The sequence below is a fragment of the Wolffia australiana genome, chromosome 14 (assembly GCF_029677425.1).
Source record: "Wolffia australiana isolate 7733 chromosome 14, ASM2967742v1".
NCBI lineage: Eukaryota > Viridiplantae > Streptophyta > Magnoliopsida > Alismatales > Araceae > Wolffia > Wolffia australiana.
Genome location: NC_135848.1, coordinates 13,292,941 through 13,320,913, shown reverse-complemented (window position 1 = coordinate 13,320,913; position 27,973 = coordinate 13,292,941). Strand labels below are relative to the sequence as shown.

Here is a 27,973-nt window from a genome sequence, read left to right as displayed (position 1 = left end):
TGACTCAAATATAAATGGAAATAAATTGATAAATACCTGGAAAATATTCTGTCCCATGGAAAACTTAACTTAGGGAGTCTCGTATAGACTATCCTAATTTATCCAATTTCGAACCTGAAAAATGATAAGAAGCTTATTTTCATGTAATACAATCAAAGTACCGAAGACATTTTATTCTATTTATTAATTAAGTACAGTGATCTAGTTGCAAATTTTATCTGTTATGATAGTTTTCCGGGCAACACAGATTGTGCCATATGATAATTTTTCTAGTTAAGGAAAAACTAAAGCACATAATATTTATAGAAATACACAAAGAAGATACCTGCTCACTCAGTATCTATTATGTGTGTTCTGGGGTTTATTTATCTTTATGTATTTAATATACATAATTAGTATTATGAGTGAAAATCACAATTGATAAGGGATTTATCTATATTCTATATTCTACTATATTATTTGTATACATAAAAGACTATTTTATTAGTTAATACTATTTTATATATTTAATAATATATAATAGTTTTAGTTTATTCATTTTATAAGTTTTTCTTGAAAATGGTATTAATATTTTTATAATTATATTTCATAATAGAGTTTACTTGAGTTTATCTCCTTTAATATTGCACTGGGATAATATTGATACTTATTTATTTTTTCTCATAAAAAAGAAGCTAATCTCTATTTATAATACTAAAAAACAGTTTATATTTATATAATAAATAACATTTATATTTCTAGTATAATAGCATTTATAACTCTTATAAATGAATGAATCTGAATATATTCCAAAATAAATTTTAGGGTTCATTATTATTGCATTTACTTTGAATGATTTGGTAATTATGGAGTCAAAATTCTCAAGCCATGTACTATCTATATTGTTTTCCATTGATACAAAATATTTTCTTGTCATAATATGTCACACACAGTTTACCAAAAATGTCCGAAGAATATGCTTTACGCTATACATATCACATGTCAAATCATGGGCTTTAAAAACTCCCTGATGGCGCACGCCATCGAAGATCGTCATTGACGTCATCCGCGCCGCGCGCCCTCGACGTTGAAGACCGGGTGAAGCCGCTTCAGCTATCCTTTCCGTTTTCTCGTCTCTCTCTCTCTCTCTCTCTCTCTCTCTCTCTCTCTCTCTCTCTCTCTCTCTCTCTCTCTCTCTCTCTCTCTCTCTCTCTCTCTCTCTCTCTCGTGTTTTTGTCTTTTTTGTTCTCGTTCGTCCCATTTTTGTCATGTTTTGTCGCGTTCAGGACGTCTTTCATCCATCCACGTTTTGTCATCAAGGGGGAGGGGCCGTCCTATGACCCTCTCCCCTTGCCCGTTCCTCTTTTCCTCTTCTTTTCTCCCCTTAATTTGCCTTGTGTTTTTCTGTGTTGTCTTTTCTTATTTGCAATGGGGGGAGCCCATTTATAAGGGCTCCCTAAAGGGACACTTTAATGGCCCATTAGGGACCCATCCTTTCCCCCCTTATAAGGGAAGGGTGGGCGCCCTAATTCAGCAGACCAGGAATTAACGGAGAGTTTGAATTGTGTTCTTTTTTCTGCTCTCCTCTTCCTCCATCGAGAGAGAAAAGAAAAGGGAAGAAGAAGGGAGCAAGAGAAGGGAGAATCGGACAACATGGAGATTATTGAATCCAGAACCTAGGAAGGAAGATGACTGAGCCCGGCTCACGTTTTCCCATTCCTACTTCCAGAATTGGGAACTTGCTGCAAACTTCAAGGATCGCCGGCATTTTCTCGTTCGGCGGCTGAAGATTCCCCACGGGCTGACCGTGGAATCCAATTGGGACCGTTGATTCTTCTGGACTCGCTGGCTGATCCTCGCCGTCGAACTCCTTGGTGGCGATCGTGGAATTCCATCAATCGAACGGCCACTTCACTAATTTTCCAGCGATCGGTCACCGCAAGACCTTTTGGCGCCCTGTAAAAGGCTGTTCGTGACCTTATGGAGTGTCCCTAGGTTGTGACCACCCCCGATCAGGCTCGGCACCCACTCCGAGGAATCGCCCTGTCGTAACTGGACTCACCCAGCGCTGCCTTGCTGGTGAGCCACGGGGTGGTCGCAGCATAAATCGCCTCTTCGGGCGATCTCCAGCCTCATCTCCCCATCGATCGGGATGCGACCGGTGATATTTCTCCGATTCGACGTCTAAGGAATCCTGGATGACGATTCACTCTTGAGCCGACGATCACCATTGTCCAGATCGTGGCCGCTGAATCGGGGTGGCCTCGTTGGTCATCGCATCAACAGCCGACACCCTCTCCACCGACTCTGCTCACGTACCCATCCAACCTTTTACGTATAGCCCTGGCATCATCCGATGCACATCGAGCCGCCGTGTCTACTCCGGCATCTCTCCGCCCCACCCGCTCCGACACGCCACCGACGAAGACAAGATTCTGCACTACGAGCCACCGTCAACGAGGTACACTGTCCTCTCCCATCGCTCGTTTAATTATTCTCTTACAGTACTCTTTCGTCACGTCTGCACCGCGCTCGGGCTAGGTAGGTGAGAGAGGCTAAACGAGAGATAACTGCGTCTTTGAGTGTCTTACCAGTACGGACGAGTACGTTTGTTACGTGCGAGCCCTACAGATTGATTTCGTTTGGTCGTAGACGTCCTCGTCGCTCCGATGAGGTTCGAGAGGCAATTGTTGGCATCACTTGGCGACTCCCATCCACGCTTGGAGCTCGGTGCCTCCCTTGAGTTGGAGCCTACAAGTACGACACGTAGGCACTCCGCATCATGTAGTTACATACCCATTAGGGTAACTGTCGGACGACGACACCGCCGTAATCCGATACATATCTCTTATCGGCACCGAACAATCATATTCGGTGTCGACCGGACGACGTCCTAGACGACGTCTGACATCACTCCCCCTTGGATGAACATGCCCCAAAGGCTTCTCTATCAGTTGCCATAAAAAAACATAATTGGCATGCTTAGTTGATTAAGTTTACCAACAGAATTAATGGACATTGGTAGTAAAAGTACACTGATAATATCAATTTTAGGGGTTTTAATTTGTCGTTGGTAATTGAGATTATTCAATAAAAATATATTTAACCGTACCTAAGAATTTTTAGTTAGTGATGAGTACAGATCTTCTCCATAGGGAAAGATGATTAAGGATTTAATTTTCTCACTATAGTGATTAACGGTACGAGAAGAGATAAGTACGAGAATAGAATAGGCGACGTAGTGTTATCGAGGAAATATAAGTAGAATTACGCGAAGCGTTATGAGAATAAGGTAGAGGGTGTGACAGATACGATATTGATCGAACGTGTGAACGGTATGATGCTAAAGATAGAGACGAGATAATGGGGATGCAAGTAAGTGAAATGATAAATGAAAAGATGATTGCAAAATATAATTATAATAACGATGTCGGGAGAGAAACCACGTAAGGTGAGGACATTTACCTTAGATCCTTAAGTTTCGCCAAGATCACGGCGATTTACGAGTGCTGGTAAGCTCCCCCTCTTCACTTATGCTTCTTCCCACACACCCAAGACATAAAGAACACTCTTGATGGAATCTATTTATATATCCGAGGGGAATATATGGAAAGAGGAGGGGAAGACAAAGCGATGGTGAAAATTTCAGCTCAGTTAGAGTTGCAGATCAAAAGTTATGGCCGTTTGAAGTTGAGCCAATCCTTGCCCTTGATTTCCTTCACTCTCCTCATCAGCATCGCTGATGCTTCCTCGTTCTCCATTTCCATTAAAATGTCACGTCGCTTACTATTCCTCGTTTCCTCACCTTCTGTGCGCATGCTTTTCGGAGTCCACATGTACCTCAAAAAAGGATAAAAAAATAAAAAAAGCAAAAAAAAACAAAAATGAGAAAGAAAGCTTCTTTCTCGACGCTGACGTTGTGGCGCGTCGGTGCACGCCACGTCACCTCCCTTTTTCTCTTTCCGTTTTTATTTCCTCGGCAGCTGGTACGAATGCGCCACGTGTCCATGCGCGGGCAACGTGTACAGATGGCACCTGTTGTGCGCCCACGTCGCCCTTTGATGGAATCAAGAGAGAAAAAGTGAAAACTCAATTCTTATCATTTTGTGCATCGGTCAGAGCTCATTTATTGCAAAAAATAGCTCCCTTTTTTATTCGTCCATGTCAAAGAATTTTGATAATTGATGTGTCAGCAATAAATGCAATCATCGCTTCGCGAATTGCAAAGCGATGATTGCCTGGCTAATGATTGGATGTCGCTAATCATCAAGAATCTCTATGGTTCGTTTCCATTTGACAAATCGAACGACAACACGTGGCGACGCGAATAAAAGCCCATGATTTGAAAAAAAATCATATTAATGAAAATAAAAGCCCAAAAATACATATAAATATATATATTGACTTAGAAAAATCATATCTTTCCAAATTTAACGTCAAAAAATTCCATAAAAATCTTGTTTATCTCAAAAATTATATTCTTTCAGAATCTATTGTCATAAAATTCCCAAAAAATACAAAAAATGGTACAAAATTCATAAAATCATTGTAAAAATAGATTTAATCATTTTAAGCTTGATAAAATGCAATATGAGTGATTTAATTCAAATAGACATGTATATATGATCATATTAAAGTGCTAAATATGAATGCTATCATACACAAATGGAATCAGGACAAAATATTATAGAAAATGTTTATATATTATCCATTTCATAAATCTGAATGAACCTTCATGCCACTATCTAAGATTTTTTATTACTCACAATGATTTGAGGTCTTACTTGAGTGAAAATAGCAACATGAGATGAAAAACGTTAGTACCAAATGTACAAGGAACTAACAACGAAGTGCTGTGATCTGCAATGCTTTTGTATTAGAAGTCCAATGTTGCATTACACTCGCGTACTTAAATAGCTTCATGATATATCATAGGCATTGACTAAGAGGTAAAGAATGAGGTAAAGCCCCTAAAGGCAGGATGGAGATGATCATAGGAAAAAAATAAGAGAAGGTATGGAAGGTGCACAACGGGTGACCTTTTTGATGATGAATGAGCAGATCAAGGTTTCTAGGTTAAGGTAATGTTGTTGAGATTTGAATTGAGCACAAGGCCACCCATTTAGAAGGGGAACCCAATTAGGTGCCCCTCGTGTCTTATTTTCTTCTCAACCCACTCCCACTACTAGTGAGATTTGATGGCGAGAAAACCTAATAGATCTTCTAGGAGAATTGGAGAATGAGAAGAGGAAATCCATAATCGCATCAATTGTGTTGATATGTCTAGATGTCATAAATGTGAAATATTTGAAGAAAATATTCCATGGAGCAAGTCAAGAATGGAATGAGTTCCAAAAAAGGTGATGAGATCTTATAATTTTCTATTGATCAATTATGAACTGATTTATATCTTGTGTTGCATGAAATGTGATTTCAAGAAGTCAATCAAAGCCAAAGAACCTGGCATCTTATGGTGGGTAATGGTAAATTGTGGTCCATGTTGGTTCTGAATCACCTACCCACATATGTTTCCAACACTGACAAATATGACATGATGGAAACATATAACAAGATGAGACACTCATTCCCTTTCTTATTTACAACTATAATTAACCACCTGATTTATCTTCATTACCATCCTCATATAAGTAAATTTATATGATAAAATATGAAATCCTAGAGTATGGAGATACCATTTCTTCAAATCATAAAATGATACCTAACCATTGGTATACATCATGACAGTCAAGAAAATAGGTTTTAAATTCATGGTAATAAGTGATTTATGAATATTTTGGATTATAATGTTAAATATGATCATTTTTGGTGCTCAAAACATGATAAGCTAAATGAAGTAAAAAATTATAAAAGATTATCATAACTGAGTTGTACCTGATTGCATAAGACTTTTGAATAAGGAAGATCTATCAATTTAATGGTGAATCTCACAAATGATAACTTTTAGTCATGGTAATTGTGTCTTTATTCTAGGATAAAACGTTCTAAATAATAATATATTTTATGATTATTGTATATTTATCATTTACCTATTAATTTATACGTAAATAATGATAATCACAAAAAACATACTAATTTTGATAGTAGTTGCATATATTATATTTTTTATTTTCATTTAAATGTCCATAAATACATGTTCTAAAGGCTTTCAGTAATACATTTATTTTTTAGAAAAATACATGATATATTTAAATATTTTTTGACTTTATTATATTTTTAGAATAAATTCTTATACTTCCCAAATTTATGATATTTTTATGGACTTTTAACATTAAATTCAGAAAATATATTCTCTTATTTAAAAAATTTAATGGTTTTATATTTTAATAATGGAATTCCAAATTTTCTCAATTGTCTGGTAATTTATGGAATTTTATGAGATTGTATTCATAATTAAAATAATTTAATTCATAAAAAATAAATTTTAATTTATTTAAATATTTTAAGGATTTTTATACTTTTATGATATTCCTAAATTTTATACCATGCTGACAATAAACAACATCAATCGAGCGGAGATAAATCAGATGTCTCAGATTGATTCAGCTTCAAATGAACATATATAAAAATGCAAAAGATTTTTTCCTGGAAAAATTTAGGGTATTGTTTTATTTATTTCTTCTATCCATTCACCATCTCAGATAGATAAACAGACAAACCACTCCCATACTTGAAAAAAAGATACCTTCGTATTTGGCTCATGGTTATAGTTAGCAGCGTGATTTGATCATTAAAATCTCATTTTGCATGTTCTTGAATTCCAAGAGTGAAGTATTTCAGGAGTTACATTTAGATCAAGACACGTGAAGAGAAATCACCACTCGGCTTGTTCAGTGCATGATGATGAGGTAAGTGTGCTCTTCGTCAGTTTCTAACATATGTTCACCTTTTATTTGAATAAATATATGAAAGTGTAAACCTTGACTTGTAAAATATTAAATACATTTTAAGAATTTAATGAGGCTAAAAAATGCATTTATAAGATAATAAATGCAAAGACATGAGAAGGATGATGAGGTTACGTACATATATATATACATATCTGATGATTAATTTATATATTTGCACACAACTGGGTGATGATGAGTAAATGGATTGATATAAATGGGTGGAAGTAGATGGACAGGTGTAAATGGATGGATGATATTTGAAATAGGAAAACACAGTAATCATAAGAAGACTCACCATAGATCCTTATATTCTACTAAGATCTGTGTGATTTGTAATGCAAGAGGCGAGTGATGTGTATTTTACACCATTGGCGATGAAGACAGAAATAGATATTGATAACATGCATTTTTAGTAGTCTAACATGACCACATTTACATGTTTATTTGCATTGAAATAACTATATATGTCATGTTATCAAGCTTAAAATGATTAAATTCATTTTGAGAATGATATTCTGAATTTTTTGTATTTTTATGTACTTTTCATAAAAATTCTGACAGCAGATTCTAAAAGTGTTGAGTTAGAATATGTTTTTTAGAATTTTGAAACATTAAATTTAGAAATATATGATTTTTCTAAATCGAAATATGCATTTATCTGTATTTTTTGGGCCTTTATGTTATGAAATATGAATTTTAGAATATATTAAGGGTTTGTTTAATTTTCCTGGTTTAGGTGACCTGGATCAATCAGGAAAAAGGAGGTGTTTTTTTAGCAATAAATGCATTTTGTGGCCCGAGAAAGAGATGATTAAAATAGTATTATTTCTCTCTCCTTGGAATAGTCAACAATGACGGCTAGGCGTTGTGGCAGCACCACAGAGCACCACGTGTACGAGTGGTGCATACATGTCACATTTCTATTAGTTTAGAAAAGGAAATTGCTGAGGTGGCATGTGCTGATGTTGCGCCATGTCATCTGAGACAAAAGCTATTAAAATAATATATTTAAATAATATACTATCATTATTCTTTTATGTCTTTTCCTTTTCTCAGGGCGATACGTGGCACAGCGTGAGCCGTCTATCACGGATGAATAGGAGGAATCTTAAAAAATCATCATATTTAATACCCATAAGAGACAAAACCTAACTGAATGAAGTGACAATACTAACGAGGACGAGGAGAGGGAAATATTTGAAGTAAATCGACAACAAGAAATCATCCAAGTTCCATGCTTGATATCCGACAATACAGAACTCAGATCGAGCTGAAATTTTAAGGGCAGCTCCATCTTTGCATCCTCTATCCATCCATGAGGTTGGATCTATAAATTGAGCCTACGGTTCTTGTTAAAAAACTTTAAGCTCACTTCCTCCAAGTGAGGCTGATTGAAAGAAAGTGAAGTTTTGAAGGTCCGTCAAGTGTTTCTTGGTGTCTCAAGTGCTTGAGGAGGTTTATCTGCATCAGGAAGATGCCATGATCCAAACGAAATATAGGGATCTAAGGTTAGCCTTTTGCCTTACATTAAATCATTTCCAACACGCTTAGTTAGTTTATCCATCTTCACCATCCATCACCTTCATCCATTACCAGCCTTCATCCACTCCACCATCATCCCCAATCCATCCTCACCTTAAACTTCATTTCACGTGCTCTCTAAACCATGACGACCTCGTAACACATCTCTCTCCTTCTTATTTGAACCAACACATATCACTGTGTCTTACATTTCTACCGTCGGTCTACCTCATTCTTACTATCTTTATCACCATATCCACTCGTGTTTATGCCACTTACCACGCCGTTGTTATGATCTTGTCTCACTCTCCTTTCTTGTCCATCTTAATCCCAAATTAATAAAACCCAAATTAGCCATTTATCATCTTATTATCTACTCTCATCATGCATTCATCACCGTATACTTAATTCCTCTCATCTTCTCTTCACCCAATTGAGATCATATTTTCCCTAGTATATGTTCCCTGTGGAGACGAATCATACTCATCACTAGTAAATTAAATTATTTACGAGTATCAGATATAAATTTTATTGATTAAACTCAAATTTTCAATGACATAACTTTTACCCAAATTTTCAGTTTATTCGATATGCGTTGATGAACAATAGAATTGGAGGTGGATTATGTGATGGTAAAAATCTAGGTCATCAACAATGATAGTGTATATGAATGCTTATTTACTACATGGTGTGTTCTGGGCATACTCACTGCTTTGAATTTGGATCAACTTTAAATTTTCAAAAATATAATATGCCTGATTTAAAAAATGAAAAATATAATTATTTTAAAACTACAAGAATCTTGATAATAATATGAAACCTCAATGCACAGTTCAAGTTTTAGCTAACCCAAATATTTGAATGAATTAAGACAAAACTCCACAATAAATGCAATAAATAGCTTTGTACGATTCATTTCAATGATTTTACCAAACAGACTTTGAAATCGTCTCTTATATATCCAAATAATCCAGATTGAGGTTAATGAATGCCATTTAAGGCTTTTTATTTTGAAAAGTAATGATCATTATTTTCCTAAAGCATAGAGCAAGTAAGCGTCAAATTCTAAGGGAGAAAGTGTTGAATAAGTTAATTTTATATCCTATTTAATTTTAGGATTTATATATTTTCTAGAAAGGAAATCTAATTTAATAGAATAAAATAATTTAAATTGAATTAAAAATAGTTCTAAAAGGATGAGAAAATAATTTTCCTAATGAACCTAATTCATTAAAAAATATAAAATAATTTAAGTAATTTGAATGGAATTTAATACTATAAAATAATAATAAGTTATAAATAAATACCATGGCCAATAGACTAGAGCGAATGAACAAAAGACAGCTGCCAACTGCTACACGCCGACTAGCAGTGGAGCAGGAGAGTGGTATGGATTTACTGTCGCTGGTGGTGATAAATTGGGGGCTAGGGATTGATAGTGTCAGTGGAGTCACACATGATGACAAAAATCTAAGAAATTGGTGAAAATAACCTAGGAAAGCTGACAAAGATCACACCAACCTTTGTTTCACATGCCCAATGGGTTGAGTAAAGCTTTCTCTTCTCAAGTCTCGATCAAGACATCACTCCTTCAATACTTCGCTCCCAAAAAGCAAGAACGGTTCCAAATTATATTTTGAATAATCCAATCACTCTGTTAATATTAGTTTGGAATAAAATCCAGGGTGCCCTTTTTACAAGATATAGGGGTTCTTCGTATAGATCAGAAATTTTAGATGGAAAGAGACAAGAAAGATACATCCACCCAATATTTTAGCCCAAAACTCCTTCCAGATGATTAGATATCGCGATTCAAAACTGAATCATTGGCAAACTTTCCATTCTCTCTCATCCTCGATATGTGTGGCACAAAATTCTAAAATAAATTAAAATTTTAAAACCATAAAAAATTCAAAATCCTTAAAGTTATTTAAATAGATTCAGATCATATTTTATGACTTTATAAAAATATTTTCTCAATCAATATAAAGTCAAAAGTTAGAAAAAATACCATATGACACAAATTTTCAAATATCATTCCAAATATTCATATAATCATTAATGAATTTAATTTCATAAAATTTGACAAAATACCAAAAAAAATGGAAAATCATAGTTTCGCTCTAAAAATGTAACAAACATGTAAATTTTTTATCGAAATATATATTTTATGATTGATAAAAATTATTTTCTTTAGGAAATTATCTGATTTATAAAGTATTTTATTTAACTTACAAATTTTCTAGGTATAAATTAATATCACGAGTGAATATCCTAAAAGATACTCCCTTCACATATTCCAATGTTTATTCTCAAAGATACTATACATATTCCAATATTATTAATATCACATATTCTTGTAATATAATTATATTAGACATTTACTTATACATGAGATATTAAAACTACCTTTTTGAAGGCACTTCATAACTTTCTTTGAAATTATATCACATCATTTAAAAAATACAGATAATTTTTATTCATTTATGGCTAAATATCATCAAATAAAATATTTTTATTGAAACTCAGGACTCAAAAATAAATATACCTTGTCTATAAAAGTTCCCCTTTATGTTTATTTTATCCTTTATCTTATTAAATATTATCTAAGGGTTTTACCGGACAATCTTACATGAACACCTATTTTCCAAGTAACGCTTACGGTTGGATTCAATCAGCAAGAAGATTCAGGGAAGCATGGCAGTCCAATTTAATATTTTTTCTTAGGTTAATGAAAAGTAATCATAGTAAAAATCATATTCATGAATTGTGTGTTAATAACTAAACCTCTAGCATTTATTTTTCAATTCAAATTTCTTGTGTATAAATGAATACCAGTGCCTTGCCTTTCACCTGAATTTTTTCACAAACAAACTGTGTTTTTTTGTTTTAAAATGAACATATGTCTTACTCCCAATCGTTGACAGATCTATCAAGAGATATAAGCTCCAAGCAATTGACATATAAATCCTGGCATAAGATATTGCCCTAGATAGTTGTAACTCAGCTCCGATGAAATCATCATATAAAATATTATTTATGTTCAGTTCTTGTTTTTCTTCTTGTCCTTCTTTTCCTTGTTTTCCTTGTTTTCCTTTTTTCTCTTTTTTTCATTGATGACACATATCATTGCATCAGCGCATCACATAGAAATTTGAGATGGTGAAGGGTGTAACAAGATGAGGTGGTGAGAGAATGAGGAGATGATGAAGGGGTTGAAATATAATACGCAAAATAAAATTGAATTCAAACTATACATGATTTGATTTGGGAGGAAGACAGAGGATGTTAGGATGTTTACTTATAAAATTATTTATTTGATTTTGAAGGTTATAAAAATTATAAAATTAGTTTCTGCCCCCATGTGGATTTAACCCTTACCCTATACTACTTTTAGGGTATTAAGTGCAAAATTCATTATAAATATTTTTATTACATCTAAATTAAAGCAATGACATAAGACCACTAAATTTGGACTTATCAACTATAAAATGATTTTAACAAAAGACAACAGGTTCTCCTTAATGGATAAGAATCATGTAATTGATGTGATTTAATGGCAGTGGAGAACATAATATGGGAACTCACACTATGCAAACTTGATTCCTCAATGTAATAATAAATGGAAGATGGATCTGAAAACCAAAAACATAGAAAAGCCAAACCATCACCTTTCCACAGATCAAATCTGTGATTTCTTGGTTTCTTGAGTGAGCATCTTCAAGATATCTAGATTTCCAATCTCAAGATATATCTATGTGATTTTCAGAGTGATGTATATCCTATTCTTCCCATTGACCTCTGCTATTGGAAATCGGATTTCCTCTTCATCTGGTCTCACCAAAATTCACACTTGGAAAGAGAAAGAGAAGAAAGGGGGAACTCAAAATGTCTCACATGGGAATTGATAAACTCAAATTTATGATTTTAATTGGTCATTATTTTATTTTCATATTTTAAAATAAAATTTATTAAAACATGTGCTCAAAGAAAATACAGCTAGTGAGTTATTTGTAAGGATAGTCTCCACAGGGAATGTCAATTAGGACTTTTATATTATCGAATGGTGACTAAAAATATGAGAAAGATTACTTATGAAATACAAGGTATAGAGATGAATAAAATTTGAGGCAAAAGGTGATATTTTTTAGTAAGATTTAAATGATTCGTATAAAGGATAATATATAAAAGTTGGTTTTCTGAGCGAGTTAATGTAAAAGAGTGAGATGGAGGATAAAGTCGTGATGAGGAAGTAAGAAGATATGTAGAGATATAGATAAGTAAGTGATGATATAAAGATATATGTAATTTGGGGGACAACAAAGATGATGAAGAAGACCTTGAGGCCAATGTATATAGTTAATAACTTTAATGACCCATTAACAAAGGATCAATTTAATGCAATCGATTGATTAAGATATAGAGGAATTGGGTGCCTCGCTAAAAACTAATACCCCATAAGATTAAAAAGAGTATGTCAACTCTCTTCAAGAACATTTACCAGCATTATATTTTATATGTGTGAGGCTCTCGAATGATTTGGGATATGGTGATAACACCCTAATTTATGTCTTTATTTCATGTTATTAGCACAATTTTATGCATTTAAAGAGCTTAAAATGGGGTTGTTATCATAAATTTACATGAAAATAGTTTTTTCAAGTGATTTCTGATTTTTCCCTAATTTTCTGTTAATTCTATGAATTTTAAAGGATTTATTGAAGCTCAAAATAATTGCATATGAGCTAGGTCATAGTCAAAACATACCTGGCCATCCACTAGGGTTTCTTTTGTATCTCAGGTCTAAGGACCACTTATGTAATCGTGGCATGAATATATGTTAGTTATAATACCATTCAGGAATTCATGTGGATCAATTTAGTAAACTATTTTCCCAAAGATCACCCACTATCTGTCCTTTGTGTCTCCACACTTACGGCTATAAGATTGGCCATACTCCTCTTAAGACTGGGCAGAGCTATTATATCTATATATTTTGATGTACATCTCGAGTATCATTTTAATAGGAATATTTGGAACGCGTGTTTAAATACTAGCGAGCATCATATTATGATGCCATCATAATTTATTTAGTTATTTCAAACGTCCAATGTGTAATTGGTTTTCAAATATATTTCCAATAAACATGGCACTACTGGAGTATGGGAAGTATTGTCATAATGTCCATTACCGATAATCAAGACTGTAAAATCTAGCAGAATAGGGCCATGAAATCTTGTTGGAAATTAAAAATCATTAATGTGATGTTTTACCGATGGGAGTAGATCATGGTTAATTTGGACGAATTCAGAGGTTGGAAAACAGCGGTGGGCCTCAAAGCTTACGTTCTAAATATAAGTATTCAAATTTTATGGTTTACTTTACCCTACATAACAGAAGAAAATTTTATATTCCCTCCAAAATCCTTGGTTCTTTGAGAGAAAAGTAACAATTTCTTATGTTTAGGATCTTGGAATCAATTTATGATATGGAATTTATATCAAAAGTTTGCAGAAAAACAATGTCTAGATTATAGGAGGGAGTGAAGATTTTGTTCTCTTCTGCTTCTTCTCAATTTTGTCGTCTGGAGACATGCCAACTGTTGAAGAAACTTGTCCTTCCATTGGGAAAAGATGGATATCTTACCATGTTTGGATGGGTCCCGGGAAAGTTAAGGACCACACCACGCTCTCTCTTCAAATGGCGCCACGTCTTGCGGCCAACTACATATCTAGGAATACAGCTAACTACGTATCCAGGAATACAGCTTACATCAACAGGAAAAAATATCTATTTTCCCTCATCGTCATCTACTTGTACATCCTCTCTCTCCCACCCCCACCCCCCACCTCGCTCTTTGAGTCTCTCTCGCTCTCTTGCTCTCTTCTCTTCCCCCTCGTTGTTTTGCTCTCTCGCTCTCTTGTTCTCTCGCTCTCGCTCTCTTGCTCTCTCTCGCTCTCGCTCTTTTGCTCTCTCCTCTGCCACTCTCGCTCTCTTGTTATCTCTCTCTCTTGTTATTTCTCTCTCTCGTTCTCTTGTTCTCTCTCTCGCTCTCTTGTTCTCTCTGTCTCTATTGTTCTTTCTCTCTCGCGCGCTCTCTTGTTCATTCTCTCTTTCGCTCTCTTGTTCTCTGTCTCTATTATTCTTTCTCTCTCGCGCGCACTCTTGTTCTCTCTCTCTCTCTCGCTCGCGCTCTCTCTTGCTCTCTCTCCTCCTCGTTCTCTAGTTCTCTCTCTCTCTTTTGTTCTCTTTCTCCCTCTCTCTCTCTCTCTCTCTCTCTCTCTCTCTCTCTCTCTCTATCTCTCTCTCTCTCTCTCTCTCTCTCTCTCTCTCTCTCTCTCTCTCTCTCTCTCTCTCTCTCTCTCTGTTTTCTCCCTCGCCCACTCGCTCTCGGACCCTCTCCCTCTCTCCCTCTCACGCGCTTTTTCTCTCCTTCTCTCTCGTTCTCCCTCTTTCTCTCTTGTTCTCTTTCCATCTCTCTCTCTCGTTCGCTCTCTCGCTCTCTTGTTCTCTTTCCATCTCTCTCTCTCGTTCTCCCTCTTTCTCTCTTGTTCTCTTTCCATCTCTCTCTCTCGTTCGCCCTCTCGCTCTCTTGTTCTCTTTCCATCTCTCTCTCTCGTTCTCCCTCTTTCTCTCTTGTTCTCTTTCCATCTCTCTCTCGCTCTCTTGTTCTCTTTCGATCTCGCTCCCTCGTTCTCTCTCTCGTTCCCCTTCACTCTCTCGCTCTTTCGTTCGCTCTCTTGTTCTATCTATCTCTCTCTCGTTCGCTGTGTGTGTGCGTGAGAGAGAGAGAGAGAGAGAGAGAGAGAGGAGTTAATCAGGAAATGGAGGGGAGCAGAAAGCTGCTGCAGGAGGCGGGCGAGCTCGCGCAACCGGCGGCCGCGAAAGCGGCGGTCATCCTGGCGGCGCCGCTCGGCGCGCTCGTCTGCCTGGTGGGTCTGGCCCTCCTCGCGCGCCGCGCCTGGCTGAGCCGCTTCCCCCCGCTCGAGCCACCGGCACCACCGCCACTAGAAAAGGGCCTGCACACCGACGCCCTACGCTCGCTCCCCCGCCTGCGCTTCCGCGCCGGGCCGAGCGCCCCGGCCGACTGCTGCCCCATCTGCCTGGCCGACTTCCTCGAAGACGACGAGCTCCGCGTTCTCCCTCTCTGCGCCCACACCTTCCACCTCCCCTGCCTCGACCTCTGGCTCGCCGCCCACTCCTCCTGCCCTTCCTGCCGCCGCCTCCTCTCCCTCCTCCCCCGTTGACCTCTCTCTCTCCCCCCCTTGTTTTTTTTCTTATTTTTCCTTTCTTTTTATTTACAAGGCGGTGTTGCGCTTTTGTCAGAAAATGGCCCACTTTTTTAAAGCTAATTTCCATGCTGTGGATTTGTGTTTGGCCATTATCTCTCGGCCCCACCATATTTAACATGGGAAATATGGGGTCTTACTGTATTTCAATTTTCAAATCTAGTGGGAAATTTGACGGTTGGTGATGTAGACGTCGCTGGATTAGTGAGTAATAATGTTATCTCGATCAACTAGTCGTAGGTGACGTATTTTAATGGTTTTGGATAACTGTTTTTCTTTTTTTAAAAATTTGAGGATTAGTTCTTTTCTTAAGGATACACTGGAAGACTGGTTTGGTTAAGATATCTTTGTCGGAAAATAGATAATTTTTTTTAAACAAATTTCCAAGATGCGGAAACATTATTACATACATATCGGGGGCCCACCAAAGGGGGGTTTGGGCTTGCTCATTATGGCCCAATTCTCCTTTCTCTTTCCCTCTATGAACAGGAAGAATGAGAGAGAGAAAGAGAGCACTACAAGCAATGAAAGAAAACTGGGAAGAGAGAATGGTAAGGCTACAAACAGAGCTTTAAATCTTGTAAAGAGACAGAGAGCACTTCAAACAGAGAAAGGAAACTGGGAAAAGGGAGACTGGGAAAGCTACAAACAGAGCTTTGACTCTTGTAAAGAGAGAGGGAGAGAGCACTACAAACAGAGAGAGAGAGAGAGAGATCGTTTTGTAATTATGAATCTGGTAAAAAGGGAGAGAGAGAGAGAGAGAGAGAGCACTACAAACAGAGAGAGAAAACTGGGAAGAGAGGGATTGGTAAAGCTACAAACAGTAGCTTTGAATCTTTCAAAAAGAGAGAGAGCACCACAACCAAAGAGAAAACTGGGAAGAAAGACTAGTAAAGCTACAACAAAGCTTAGAATCTTGTGAAGAAGGGGAGAGAGAGAGAGAGAGAGAGAAAGAGAAAGAGAGTGTGAAAGAGAGACAGATTGTGAGAAAAAGGTAGAAAGTGTGTGCATGTGAAGTAGAGAGAGTGTGTATCTGTGAAAGAGAGAGAGATTGTGAGAAAAAGAGAGAAAGTGTGTGTGTGTGTGTGTGATGGAGAGAGAGAGAGGGAGAGGTGAACTACTTGATGCTGGAAGCGCGGGCGCCAACTGAGAAGAACTCGATGATGACCTCAAGAGGCATGCCCTTGGTCTCGGGTACCTTGAGGAAGACAAAGGCGAGGGCGGCGACACAGACAACGGCGTAGATGGAGAAGACGCCGGCCAGGCCAAGAGAGCCGAGCAAGAGGGGGAGCGAGTAGGTGACGGCGATGTCGCAGATCCAGAAGGTGAAGGAGCAGATGGCAATGCACACCCCACGCACCCGAGTCGGAAAGATCTCTGCGCACAGGATGTTGGGGATTGGCCCAAACCCCATCACAAACGAGCAGAAGTACACCACCACGCTCATCGTCGACAACGCCGCATGCGCCACCTTCCCCAGCTCCACCACATTTGCCCCCACAAGCACCACCAGCGACAGTATCAGCACCGGTATCGTCGCCAGCAGCAGCCGCCTGCACAAGTCTCGCCTTTCAGAGCATGGCTTAAGAAATTTTAGCGTGTCTGGGCCATGACTGAAACCGTCATCGTCGTCCAAATCCGTCATCGGATGCGGATGAGAGTCCGGAATGACGGTGACGCTTTGGCGTCCTCCCTTGTCATCTCTAGGGAACGGCAAGCGTCATCCTTCACGCCACACGTCACCGTGACGGAAACGTGACGGATGACATGAAAGTGACAGTTTTAGGGGTACGTGACGGTGACTATGACGGTGACGTGGCGATGACGGGGTGCTCAGGACGCATGACATGACGGCCGTCACGGATGACGGCCGTTCCGTTATTTCTAAATACAGTTAAAAATTTGTATTTGTAAACATTCGTAACTGCATCCAATCGCTGGAAAAGTCTCTTCTATTTATCTCTCTATAACTCCCTATGTGTCGAAATATATTTATATTGATAACTAAAAATCTATCTGTACATATATAGATCGATATGCTGAATAGTATGCAGTTTGTTCATCATTTGTCTATCTTTCAATCTACCACGCTATCCCTCTATCATAAAATGAAGCCACACCAGAGACCGATCTAGTTTTCCCCCAAGAACCTTCTTAAAAAAAAGAACAAGCGCGACTTCAAGAAATTCAAGTGTTAAAAAATTCGTAAATAGGGTTTTTCCTGTCACCGATGACGGTGATGCCATCAGAGTGACGTGGACGCAGTCACGGTGACGTGGACGTGGCGGAACGCCCAATAGAGAGATGCATGACAGAAGTGACGGTTTTTTTGTATTTCCGGTCATCCGTTCCATCATGTCCGGGGCGTCACGTCCCGGACGTGCCGTTCCCTAGGCATCTCACATGGTGGCGATTTTATCTCGTAACCGTCATCCGTGCAAGGACGAACTCTGGGACATCTCACCGTATGAAACCCATCTGCAGCCAGAGTGACGGAAGACGACTTCGTCATCCTCATCTGATACAATGACGATTATGTCTCATCATTTCTCAACCCTTCAAAGATTGAGAATGATATCGTCGTCGAGGAAAAGAGGAACCGGCAGACAAACCGCATCAAAGGGGTCGCCCATAGACTTTAAATGACGATGATATTTCATCAATCATCATCCTCCAGCAGTTGACAGGGGGTGACGATTTCGCCATCGTCTCGAATCATCTGATCGAGTGCCATCGCCATCATCATCCCGTCAAGGAAGAATGTCGATGACAGTATCATCGATAGAGAGAGATAGAGAGGGGGAGAGAGAGATGGCTTACCGGCGGCCGGAGACGTCCATGAGGCGCATGGCGACGGCGATGCAGGGGAGCATCAAGAGCGTGGTGAGCGCGCTGATCAGAATTGAGGCCGCGTCCGACCCGATGCCCAGGTCCGCCAGCAGCACCTCCACCCCGGCCTGCTCCAATATCTGCGGCGTGTAGTACAGCACCCCGTTTATCCCCGTAAACTGCACCCCACAAAAATTGTAAAAAAAAGTCAGCTCCTCCCAACAACAACAACAACAATCATAATCGACATTACCACAGATTTTGAAAAGAAAGAAGAAAACCTGCTGGAAAATCTGGATGCCGACGCCGACGAGGAGCGCATGTCTGACCCCAGGCTGGAGAAGATCATGCCAAAGCTGGCCCTTGGACTGGGAGGGACGGACCATGGCGGGGCCGACGGGGGCCTCGCCCAAGAGCTTCTGGGAGTAGAGAGCGGGCTGGCTAACTAGCGCCGCGGCCTGGACGACCTCCCCCTCGGCCCCAAAATCAGCCGCCCCCATGGACAACATAGACCCCCTTCTTGACCCCGGATACCCTTCCTGATGAAGATAAACCCTCTTAAACCCCGCTTCCCCTCCCCCTCCTTCCTTCTCCTCCCACCTCCACGCCAGCTGCCACCCCCCGCCGATTCCCACAGCGTCGCCTTCGCCGCCCCGAAACAGGCTGCTGTTCCTCCTCATGTGGCCTTCGTCCATGGAGAGAAGCGGGCTGCGCAGGCTCTCCTCCAAATCCCCCTCATTGTCGGTCGGGTACTCGTCCCCTTCCCTCTGCTGCAACACCTCCTCGTCCCACTGCTCCGGCTTCTGCTGCTCCGCCACGCTAAACATGCTCCCAAAGTTGGGGAACATCATGCTCCGCATGCTCCCCATTTCGGGCATTCTCTCGTGCACGCTGCCGAAGAGGGAGACGACAGGGTCGACCAAGGTGCCGGGGCCGTGGCTGACCACGCTGCTATGGCGGGACACCAGACCGAGCGCGCTCTGCCCCTGCACCGGCCGGGCCACCCACGAGAGCCCTTCCTCGGGCCCGTATAACCTCATCTGCTCCTTCTCCTGAACCGACTCCTCCCCCTCAAACTCCTGCCCAGGTCCGATTATATACTCCTCAATCAACGTCTCTGCCCCCACGTCCAGACCCTCCACCAGCAACGCCATTTCTCCTGCAGAACAATCACGGGTTCGGGTCAAAACTAGACATGGTTGTTTTGTTCTGTTCGTTTTAAACAAACAAAAAATTCGCACAAAAGAACCGCACAGGGCCTTGTTCATTGTTATGTTATTTCTTTTTTTTCAAAAAACAACAAAATTTGCACATTCACACAAATTCGCATATTTGTACAAAACTAGAATAAAATTCGCACAAAACAAACAAAAGAACCGCACACAGGTCTGTGGTTCGAACTGGTTTTTTTTCTGTTCGGAAAACCTAAGAGAACGAATAATTCGCACAAAAAGAACAGAACGACCATGTCTAAGATTCAAAACCCAAGTCTCGGAGTTTAAGAGTAGCGGGATTTGCAGACCTGAGACGTCTTCCCGGGAGCGAAGTCTCTGAAGAACCCGCTTGGCCTCGAGCATCCGGCCTTTGCTGACCAGCCATCTCGGCGACTCGGGCAGGAAGAAGACGACCAGAAGAGAGTAGAGCAGAGAAGGGATGGAGAGCACTCCCAGCATCAGCCTCCAGTCGGGGTTCTCCCTCAGAGACATGGCGAAGACCATGCAGTAGGAGAGGAACATGCCCGAGGAGCCGCTGAACTGGGGAAACGTGTTGAGGAATCCTCTGATCTCCGACGGGGAAGTCTCGGAGATGTAGATCGGGACGAGGGTCACGACCAGGCCGATGCCGAGCCCGTCGATGAGTCGCGCGACGAGCAGGACGTAGACGTTGGGCGACCAGAGCATGACCAGCCCGCCGGCGAAGTAGAGAACCGACGAGATCATGAGCATCGGCCGCCGTCCGATCCCGTCCGCTAGCGCGCCGGAGAAGGAGGTGACCACGGTCGCCCCCACGAGCGACATGGCCACGATGAGGCCCTCCATCGTCGGATCGTTCTCCAAGCTGAACTCCCTCTTGATGTAGAGAACGGCCACTGAGAGGAAAAATTCCGAATCAGTCCAAGATCGAGGAATCCAGACGAATTGGAGATCAAGTACCGGCGATGGTGGCATTATCCCATCCCTGCAAGAAATTGCCGATGGAAGCGGCCAGCGCGATCAGAAGAGCGCCGTCCATTCCTCAGAAGCCTGCACAGTTTGAAAATTGCGTTAGTAATTTCAAGAACTGAAGAACATCCAACAGATTGGAAATTTTGAAGACTGGAGTCCAAAGAAGCGAATAACCGCCGCGGATAGATCTCAACGCAGAAAGAAAGAACGAAAGATAGAGAAGGTTTGCCCAAAGACTGACGATCGACATCAGGAACAAATCCAGGCGGCGTATCGCGACAAAATCGGACAAGGTTTGCCCTATCTTCAAGCTTAAAGAACAGACAAGTGGAGGAAAGCAACGAGACTGATCTACCCCACCTCCCGCCAAAACGATCGTTTACCAGCGCAGCCGCGACTGAAAATTGCGGAAGAAATCTCGAAGGTCTGTCGAGCAGAGAACCGTCTTCAGATCTACGCCGGATTTCACCGACGAGTAGAAGCCAAGAAGAACAGCGAGGACACGAGGAAATTCGATTGCGGACAAGGAAAGGAAGAAGGCGATAGAACAGCTCGAACGCCGAGCCGACCTCTCGAAGCTCACGCGGCCATGGAAGACGAGCTCGGAGCTCGCTCGCTCGGAGGTTATTTAAGTACGAGAGCAGACGAAGAGTGATTGATCAAAAGAAAAAAGGAAACGATAACCTTCAAATTTATAAAAATTTCAAAAAAATAAAAATATCGCGACTTTAATTCCAGGTGGGGGCAAAAATAACCGCCGATCGGGGGCCGGGCCCACCACGCGTCCGGCGGAAGTCGGCAGTTACGAACGCCGTCCACCCCGTCCCGTCGCTCTCACGCTACCACGCACTGACACGTCTCCCTCTCCGCATACCGCCAAATGGGCCGGAATTTGGCCCATTAATCTTAAAAGGCCTTCTTCTCGTAGGAGACCAGCCCATGGACCCCTCCCTCGACCTGGGCCGCGCCCGTCCGCGCCTGAAAGCCCAGCCCAGTCAAGAATAAAAATAAACAATAAAACAAGGGTAAAATCGAAAATTCAGGGAATAAAAAAGTATAATGGGACGGATCATTTGTCCCCGTCCTGACACTAGACATGGTTGTTTTGTTCTCTTTTTGTGCAAAAATTAGAAAAGATGTTCTAATAATTCGCACAATCCAAACAAAATTTGCACAGTTCGAACAAAATTCGCACACATTGTAAAATTCGCACAATACGAACAAAATTAGCACAATTCGAACAAAATTCGCACACATCGCAAAATTTGCACTATGCGTCACAATTCGCACATTTCAAACAAAATTCCCACAATGTGCACAATCCGAACCGCCCACGGATCTGTGCGATGTTCTGTGTGAATTCGTTTTTGTTCTGTTCGGATCACCGAACAAAACGAACAATTCGCACCAATTCGCAAAAAAGAGAACAGAACACCCATGTCTACCTGACACTTGGATAGAATGGAAATGGACGGTTAGGGATTGTCCGGTATCGGACATTCAATATCCGGAAAAAATGGGACGTATCTGATGTCGGATATTGGACAATATCCGTCCAATAGGTGAAGACGGATATCGGAGATGGATATCGAATGGTTAAGGACGAGACGGATATCGTCCTGACCTGGGGTTCCCGAGGGAGGCATGGCTGCTGACGAAAAAGACAGCAGAGAAAGCGGGGATGGCGCGGCAGACTCAACGCAGAGATCTATCCCGTCTCTGGTGCCACCTTGAAGGTGGTGCCGTCAAAGGGAGCTCTAGCTGCCGCCGCCTCACCCGTCCCGAACCAGGTCCGGTACGGGACAGACAGATGAGAAATCTGTCCCATACTGGTCCCATCCCCAAACTGGTTCAATCCCAAACAGTACCCATCTCGGACAAGATGGGATGACGGTTTTGGATGGAACGGATGAAGATCTGAAGTGCAAGGCTTGTGGATTCAAGTCCTGTTCCTACACCGTTCGTGTACTAAGGCTGCATCAAGATCTGTCATCCGTCAGCGTAATTTAAATGAAGTAGAGTGGACTTGCCTCTAATCTGAGGACACGGTTTCTTAGAAGGCTGTGAGCAGAGGGCAAAGATGAGGCGCCGAGGTCTTGGAAACCCTGCTTAACGGCCTGCATAGTGTAAGGGATGAACTTGAGAACGGAGCCTTTGTCGGCCACTGCGCCGACCACTCCCTGCGCAATCTTCAGCTTCAAGGTGTCGCCAAGGTAACGGGCATCACTTCCCTTCGTCATCGCTTCGAGTGAGCCCATGCCCCTGTATTTCTTTACCTTCCGGCCGTCCTGGCAAAATAATTTTCCAAACAAGGACATAAACATAGATTACTTGAGTTAGATTCGGCATGAGAGGGCCTAAAATATGCTTGTAATTGATTTTTCTGTCTGAGTTTATCTCTTTTTGACCTCACATGTCCTGAGCTCAAACATGGTTTCTTTAAAAGAGCAATTGGAGTGCATTTACCAACACAGAACCGGGTTTGGGATTTTGGATCTACAGTCTGGGATTAAATGAAGAGAGTAACACAGAATTTGGACTATAGATTTATCACGGCCGCCTGATAGATCAAGGATTAGAATTTATGGCTTAGGGAATGAAAGAGAAAAATGGAAGTACTGAGACATCGAGAAGAGGAAGAAATTGGAACACACAGATAAGACACTGAAATTGGAACTAGATACCGAAAACTCTGGAGTTCTAAACACCAATGAGAGATCGAAGTTATTTACATTTTCTTCCACAATCAGCACACTAAATGAATGTCTTTCAAAAAAAACACACTAAAGGAATACAACGGAGATTGAAGAAAGAATCTGGGGTTTTAGATTTTGGGCGTTAGGAAAGAAACTAAAATTAATATGAAGAAAATCGGTGAAATCATTTTTTTCGCGTGTTAAAACCAAAGACATGAAATTAGTCTGCATTTTATCTCTCACACTAGGCTGAATTTAACTCATTAATTATTCCACATTAAATGCACCAATAGATATTATTAAAAAACGTACATGAGATTGAATAAAGGATTTAGAGTTCAGGGTATAGAACTTGAGAAGCGAAAGACCCAATAAAATGCATTTAGCCGGTAACAAATGCATTAAACTTCGAAGTCTTATCGCCAACGGGAGCTTAAATATTAATTTCTACCTGATTCAACGGCGCAGCACAAATTGTAGAAGAAAATGTACTTGAATTGTAATAAATGATTTAGGGTTCACACTTAAAAGCTTCCGGAGAGAAAGGCCCTAAGGTCATTTCTTCAGCCGGTTAATGCAAACACACTAACAGGAGTCATTTCTTCCACCGTCAATGCAGCGGCAGAAATTATTGAATAAAAATGCAACTTAAATTGACTAAAAGATTTAAGGTTTAGAGCTTTAGGACAGAAATAGCCTAAAATCATCTCTTACGCAGGTTAAAACAAACACCACAAAGTTTGGAGCACTTCTCACTTATGGGAGCCTGAATTTAAATCCTCCGTTTCGTCTAGATTCACCACTACGATTAGAAATCCCTGAATAAAATAAAAGCAAAGGTAAGCAAGGCAAGCTTACCCGGTATTCATAGGCACCAGGGGCCTCTGTGCTGCCGGCGAGAAAGCTGCCCATCATAACGGTGGAGGCCCCCAGAACTAAAGCCTTGACTATGTGCCCGGAGTTTGAAATCCCCCCATCGGCAATCACTGGAACCCCACTCTGATGAGCAATTGATGCAACCTTATACACAGCCGTCGCCTGCACGTTCTATAATTTGAGAATCTATACAGAAAAGAACTAAAATTGAAGAAAAAAAACTCGAAATAATCACCTGCCCTCTGCCAACTGCGCAGACCTCCTGCGTTGTGCATATAGAACCAGACCCCATTCCCACTCTCAGCCCATCAACCCCTGCCTGGATCAAATTCTGAGCCTGATACGCAGTGACCACATTTCCACCAATCACCTCCAAATTCGGGTAATTGAGTTTAACATGCTTGATCATCTCAATCTGGTAGCTCGAATTCCCCTGTGAGCTATCCAGAATCACCACATCCGCCCCGGCTTTCACCAAATGCTGAAGCCTCTCCTTGTCTTGCTCTCTTGTTCCAACCGCCGCACCGACCAAAAACCTCCCATCAGATCCCAAAGACGGCAAACCCAATTTGGGATACCTTCTAATTCTCCCGATATCCTCCTCCGTAATAACATCCACGATTTCTCCAGACTCTTCGGACACCGTCGGCACACAATTGTGTTCATTCTCGGACAGATAAACAGCCAGCTGATCAAAATCATAGCTGGAAGGAACCGCGGGGGGGAGAGCTACCATGTGAGAAGACAACGGAGCGGATTTCTCCGGGCTGTTCAGCCAATCGACGCTCCAGACGAGGCCGACGGGCTTCGATTTCGAGGATCCACTCTCGGTGAGGAGCACGAAAGGGGAAGATCCGAACTCCTCGGCGGAGAGAATCTGGTCGGAGGGGGAGCGGAAGACGGGGTCGGAGACGAAGGGGACGCGGCGGGACTTGGCGGAGCGGACGATGGCGGCCTGCTCGGAGGCGGCGTTGTTGTAGTGGACGATGGCGATGCCGCCGAGAGCGGCCATGGCGACGGCCATGGAGGTCTCGGTGACGGTGTCCATGGGAGATGAGACGCAGGGCGTGGAGAGGCGGATGTTGCGGGAGAGCTGCGTGGAGAGGTCGACGGCGTCGGCCGGGAAGTCGATGAAGTGGGGGAGGAAGATGACATCGTCGTAGGTGTAGGAGAAGCCCTGCCCGAAGAGACGATCGGCCGGGAATCCGTCTTCGATGGCGATGCCCTCCATCGCTGCGGGAATCCGAGGTCGCCGATTGCTGCGGGAGGAAGAAGAACCTCGGAATTAGGGCTTTGGCTCGGTATTTATAGGCTCTGCGGGATTCCATGCAGAGTTGTTGGTATAGTGCAGGGACACGGACGGACGGGACGCGGACGGTTCGGGACGAAATTCGTCCCGTCCTACGTCCTACGTCCTACGGTAGAGTATGACGGAGAACGGGACGGAATTTCGTCTGCGGTCAAAAAAACCGTCCCGTCCAGTCCTCCGGGGACGAATTTTCGCCCCAAAATTCGTCCCTGACAAAAAATACATTATATATTTATAATATATTATAAATTGTCCTCGCGAGGCCACGTGTCAACATCTCAACCGTCGGATGTGAATCCGACGGTTTCCCGTCCAGATTCGTCCGTCCGTCGTCCGGGGACCTCCAGACGGACGATTTTTTCGTCCCAGAGGACGAAAACCGTCCCGTCCGGCAGTCCCCAGGACAAATTTTTGTCCCAGAATTCGTCCTTGCCCCCGGATGGGACGATTTTTTCGTCCGGGGATGAAAAAACCGTCCCATCCGCGTCCCAGCACTATAGTTGTTGGGGGTGGATGGAGCTGTAGGACGGATGACGGCTCGTCATGCGTTTGTTCAAACGCGTCATCCGTTGTCATCTGGAAGGACGGACGGATGACTGAACGGAGAGCTTTTCGTCATCCCGCATTTGTCATCTGTCATTCGTGACGGATGATGGGCGAGGAAAATGACGAACGGATGACGGATGACTGACGGTGGACGAAAAACGGACGGATAAAGGAACAGGATGGATGACTGACTTGTGACGATGACAGAAGCGTGACGAATGACGAAACGGACGAAACAAAATTCCCTGGACTGATAACGCTACGAAAGTCCATTCAGTCCCATTGCGTCAGTTCAAAAACGTCATCTGTTTTCGTCCAATAGCTCTACGGGTGGATGACGGTGACGGGCTTGTTCGCGTAATCGTCAACTGTTTTACATCTTGGTGTCAGAATCTTGATTTTGCCAGCATTGGTCTATATATAGTCCGGTAGAGTTTGGCAAGCGTCTTGTCCTCTCTTATGATAGATGCTCAGATGGCATGTTGATAACACAGATTTTGAAGATTTGGAAAGCTTGTTGCACATTTATAGAATAGGGTGTCCTTTCAACTGTACAATAGGTTCTCAAGCGGTACAAAAAGACAGAGGTACAAATGGAGATCCTTGAAGATCTTCTCACCATCTGTCTCTCTAAAAGACAGGTTGCCCAAAAAACATGAGGGTATTTCTCGAAAGTGGTTCTTGTCCCTTAATCTCCCAATAATCTGAAAGTAGAATCTTTCATTAAAAACTCAATTACTGTAAATATATCATCTTACATCCAATAAACATTGAGAGTAACCCTCTAGGCGTATGTACTAGTCTACTAAATATCCTATGTGAGCACAGTTAATGACATTATGTAATATATATATATAATAATAATCATGTGTTGATTTAATCTGATTGAGAGGCTGAGGTTCCAGCGCATGAGGCAACAAACCACACCATGTTCGTTGTAAGGTATGAACTGAATTTGTAAAATCTTTCGTCGAACCTTAATATCATCTATTATTGTGTAAGTATATTCCTTCATCTACGTGATGCTTCGAAAATGACATGGGGCATTCTAAAAAATCAAACTCTAATATGTCAAATAATTAAGAAAAATGAGTTAGGAAATCAGCAAATAACTCTTTCCTTTGTTTTTTCACTACCTCTGAAACGGATCTTATTGCATCGTATTCCTAAAGTATTTGTCCTTTTATACCAATATCATATGATAACATATCTGTAAGTGATACCTAGACTACTAATTATGTTTGTATAATTATTTCCAAAGCATTTGAAACCGCGTGATTTGGGGACTCATAGTTCAAACATAAAACTCAATCATTGATGCATAAAGACATCCATAGTCTCCTGGTTCTAAGTACCACTTACACAGGTATGACATGAATCTACATGGTTAAGAGTATTGAATAAAAACATATACCGATTCATATGACTCAGTTTAAGTTAACTATTTATATAAAGAGTACCCACTATCTCACCTTGGTGTTTTCTACTTTAGTAGTTAAGAGGAAAACCATATTTGTCGCATATGTTGGATCAGATAGTGTTTTTCTGTTTAGATATTTTGATGTCCTTGTAGGATATCATATATGTATGAATGTTTCCAATACATGCTTAAGGGTAAGCTAAAAATAAATATATGTTAACATATACCATTTGAGTGAATAACATTAGTATTTAACACAAATGATAAATAAATATCAAAAGTATGAAAGAAAAGAGGCCATGAAGTGGGGTTAGTTTGAGCGAATGAATTCAAAACTGAAACTAGAGTAATTAAAGGCGAGAACTGAGAAGTGATAAATAAAATAGCAAAACAGTATCGAGTGAAACATCAAACTCAAATTAATTTTATTCTATA

General features: G+C 41.1%; 2 protein-coding genes, 1 long non-coding RNA gene and 1 pseudogene across 7 annotated transcripts; 2 read left to right on the top strand and 2 right to left on the bottom strand.

Moving 5' to 3' along the window:
* Nucleotides 1-1,526: 1,526 nt before the first annotated feature.
* Nucleotides 1,527-3,044, top strand: LOC144712374 (uncharacterized). The gene is made up of 2 exons (XR_013583780.1): nt 1,527-2,440; nt 2,632-3,044. It is a non-coding gene; the product is annotated as an uncharacterized LOC144712374 (long non-coding RNA).
* An 11,704-nt stretch (nt 3,045-14,748) lies between these two features.
* Nucleotides 14,749-15,787, top strand: LOC144712452 (putative E3 ubiquitin-protein ligase ATL44 pseudogene; annotated as a pseudogene).
* Nucleotides 15,788-16,502: 715 nt separating this feature from the next.
* TMT2 (tonoplast monosaccharide transporter2) lies at nt 16,503-21,588 on the bottom strand. Of its 5 annotated transcripts, none has more exons than XM_078586738.1 (6): nt 21,447-21,588; nt 20,680-20,769; nt 20,049-20,615; nt 18,808-19,685; nt 18,518-18,705; nt 16,503-17,250 (listed from the first exon to the last, which is right to left on the bottom strand). In XM_078586738.1, exons 2-6 carry the CDS (start codon nt 20,756-20,758, stop codon nt 16,815-16,817), a joined length of 2,148 nt encoding a protein of 715 aa, XP_078442864.1. In that variant the 5' UTR covers nt 20,759-20,769; nt 21,447-21,588; the 3' UTR covers nt 16,503-16,814. The 5 variants fall into 5 exon arrangements, with proteins under 5 accessions (XP_078442864.1, XP_078442862.1, XP_078442860.1 ...); XM_078586736.1 differs by lacking the exon at nt 21,447-21,588 and adding an exon at nt 21,261-21,298; XM_078586734.1 differs by lacking the exon at nt 21,447-21,588 and adding an exon at nt 21,052-21,268.
* On the bottom strand, nt 21,347-25,533 carry LOC144712451 (inosine-5'-monophosphate dehydrogenase-like). Its single transcript, XM_078586739.1, has 4 exons — nt 24,499-25,533; nt 24,246-24,425; nt 22,722-22,979; nt 21,347-21,669 (listed from the first exon to the last, which is right to left on the bottom strand). Exons 1-4 carry the CDS (start codon nt 25,492-25,494, stop codon nt 21,598-21,600), a joined length of 1,506 nt encoding a protein of 501 aa, XP_078442865.1. The 5' UTR covers nt 25,495-25,533; the 3' UTR covers nt 21,347-21,597.
* Nucleotides 25,534-27,973: the final 2,440 nt, after the last annotated feature.

Coding starts and splice junctions, on each gene's coding strand:
- TMT2 (XM_078586738.1), bottom strand. CDS start 20,758: ATGGACGGCGCTCTTCTGATCGCGCTGGCCGCTTCCATCGGCAATTTC. Junction 19,686..20,048: donor CTCCCGGGAAGACGTCTCAG/GTCTGCAAATCC, acceptor ATTGTTCTGCAG/GAGAAATGGCGTTGCTGGTG. Junction 17,251..18,517: donor ATGGACGTCTCCGGCCGCCG/GTAAGCCATCTC, acceptor AGACTTGTGCAG/GCGGCTGCTGCTGGCGACGA.
- LOC144712451 (XM_078586739.1), bottom strand. CDS start 25,494: ATGGAGGGCATCGCCATCGAAGACGGATTCCCGGCCGATCGTCTCTTC. Junction 22,980..24,245: donor CTGGTGCCTATGAATACCGG/GTAAGCTTGCCT, acceptor TTATTTTGCCAG/GACGGCCGGAAGGTAAAGAA. Junction 21,670..22,721: donor ACCGTGTCCTCAGATTAGAG/GCAAGTCCACTC, acceptor CTGGGCTTTCAG/GCGCGGACGGGCGCGGCCCA.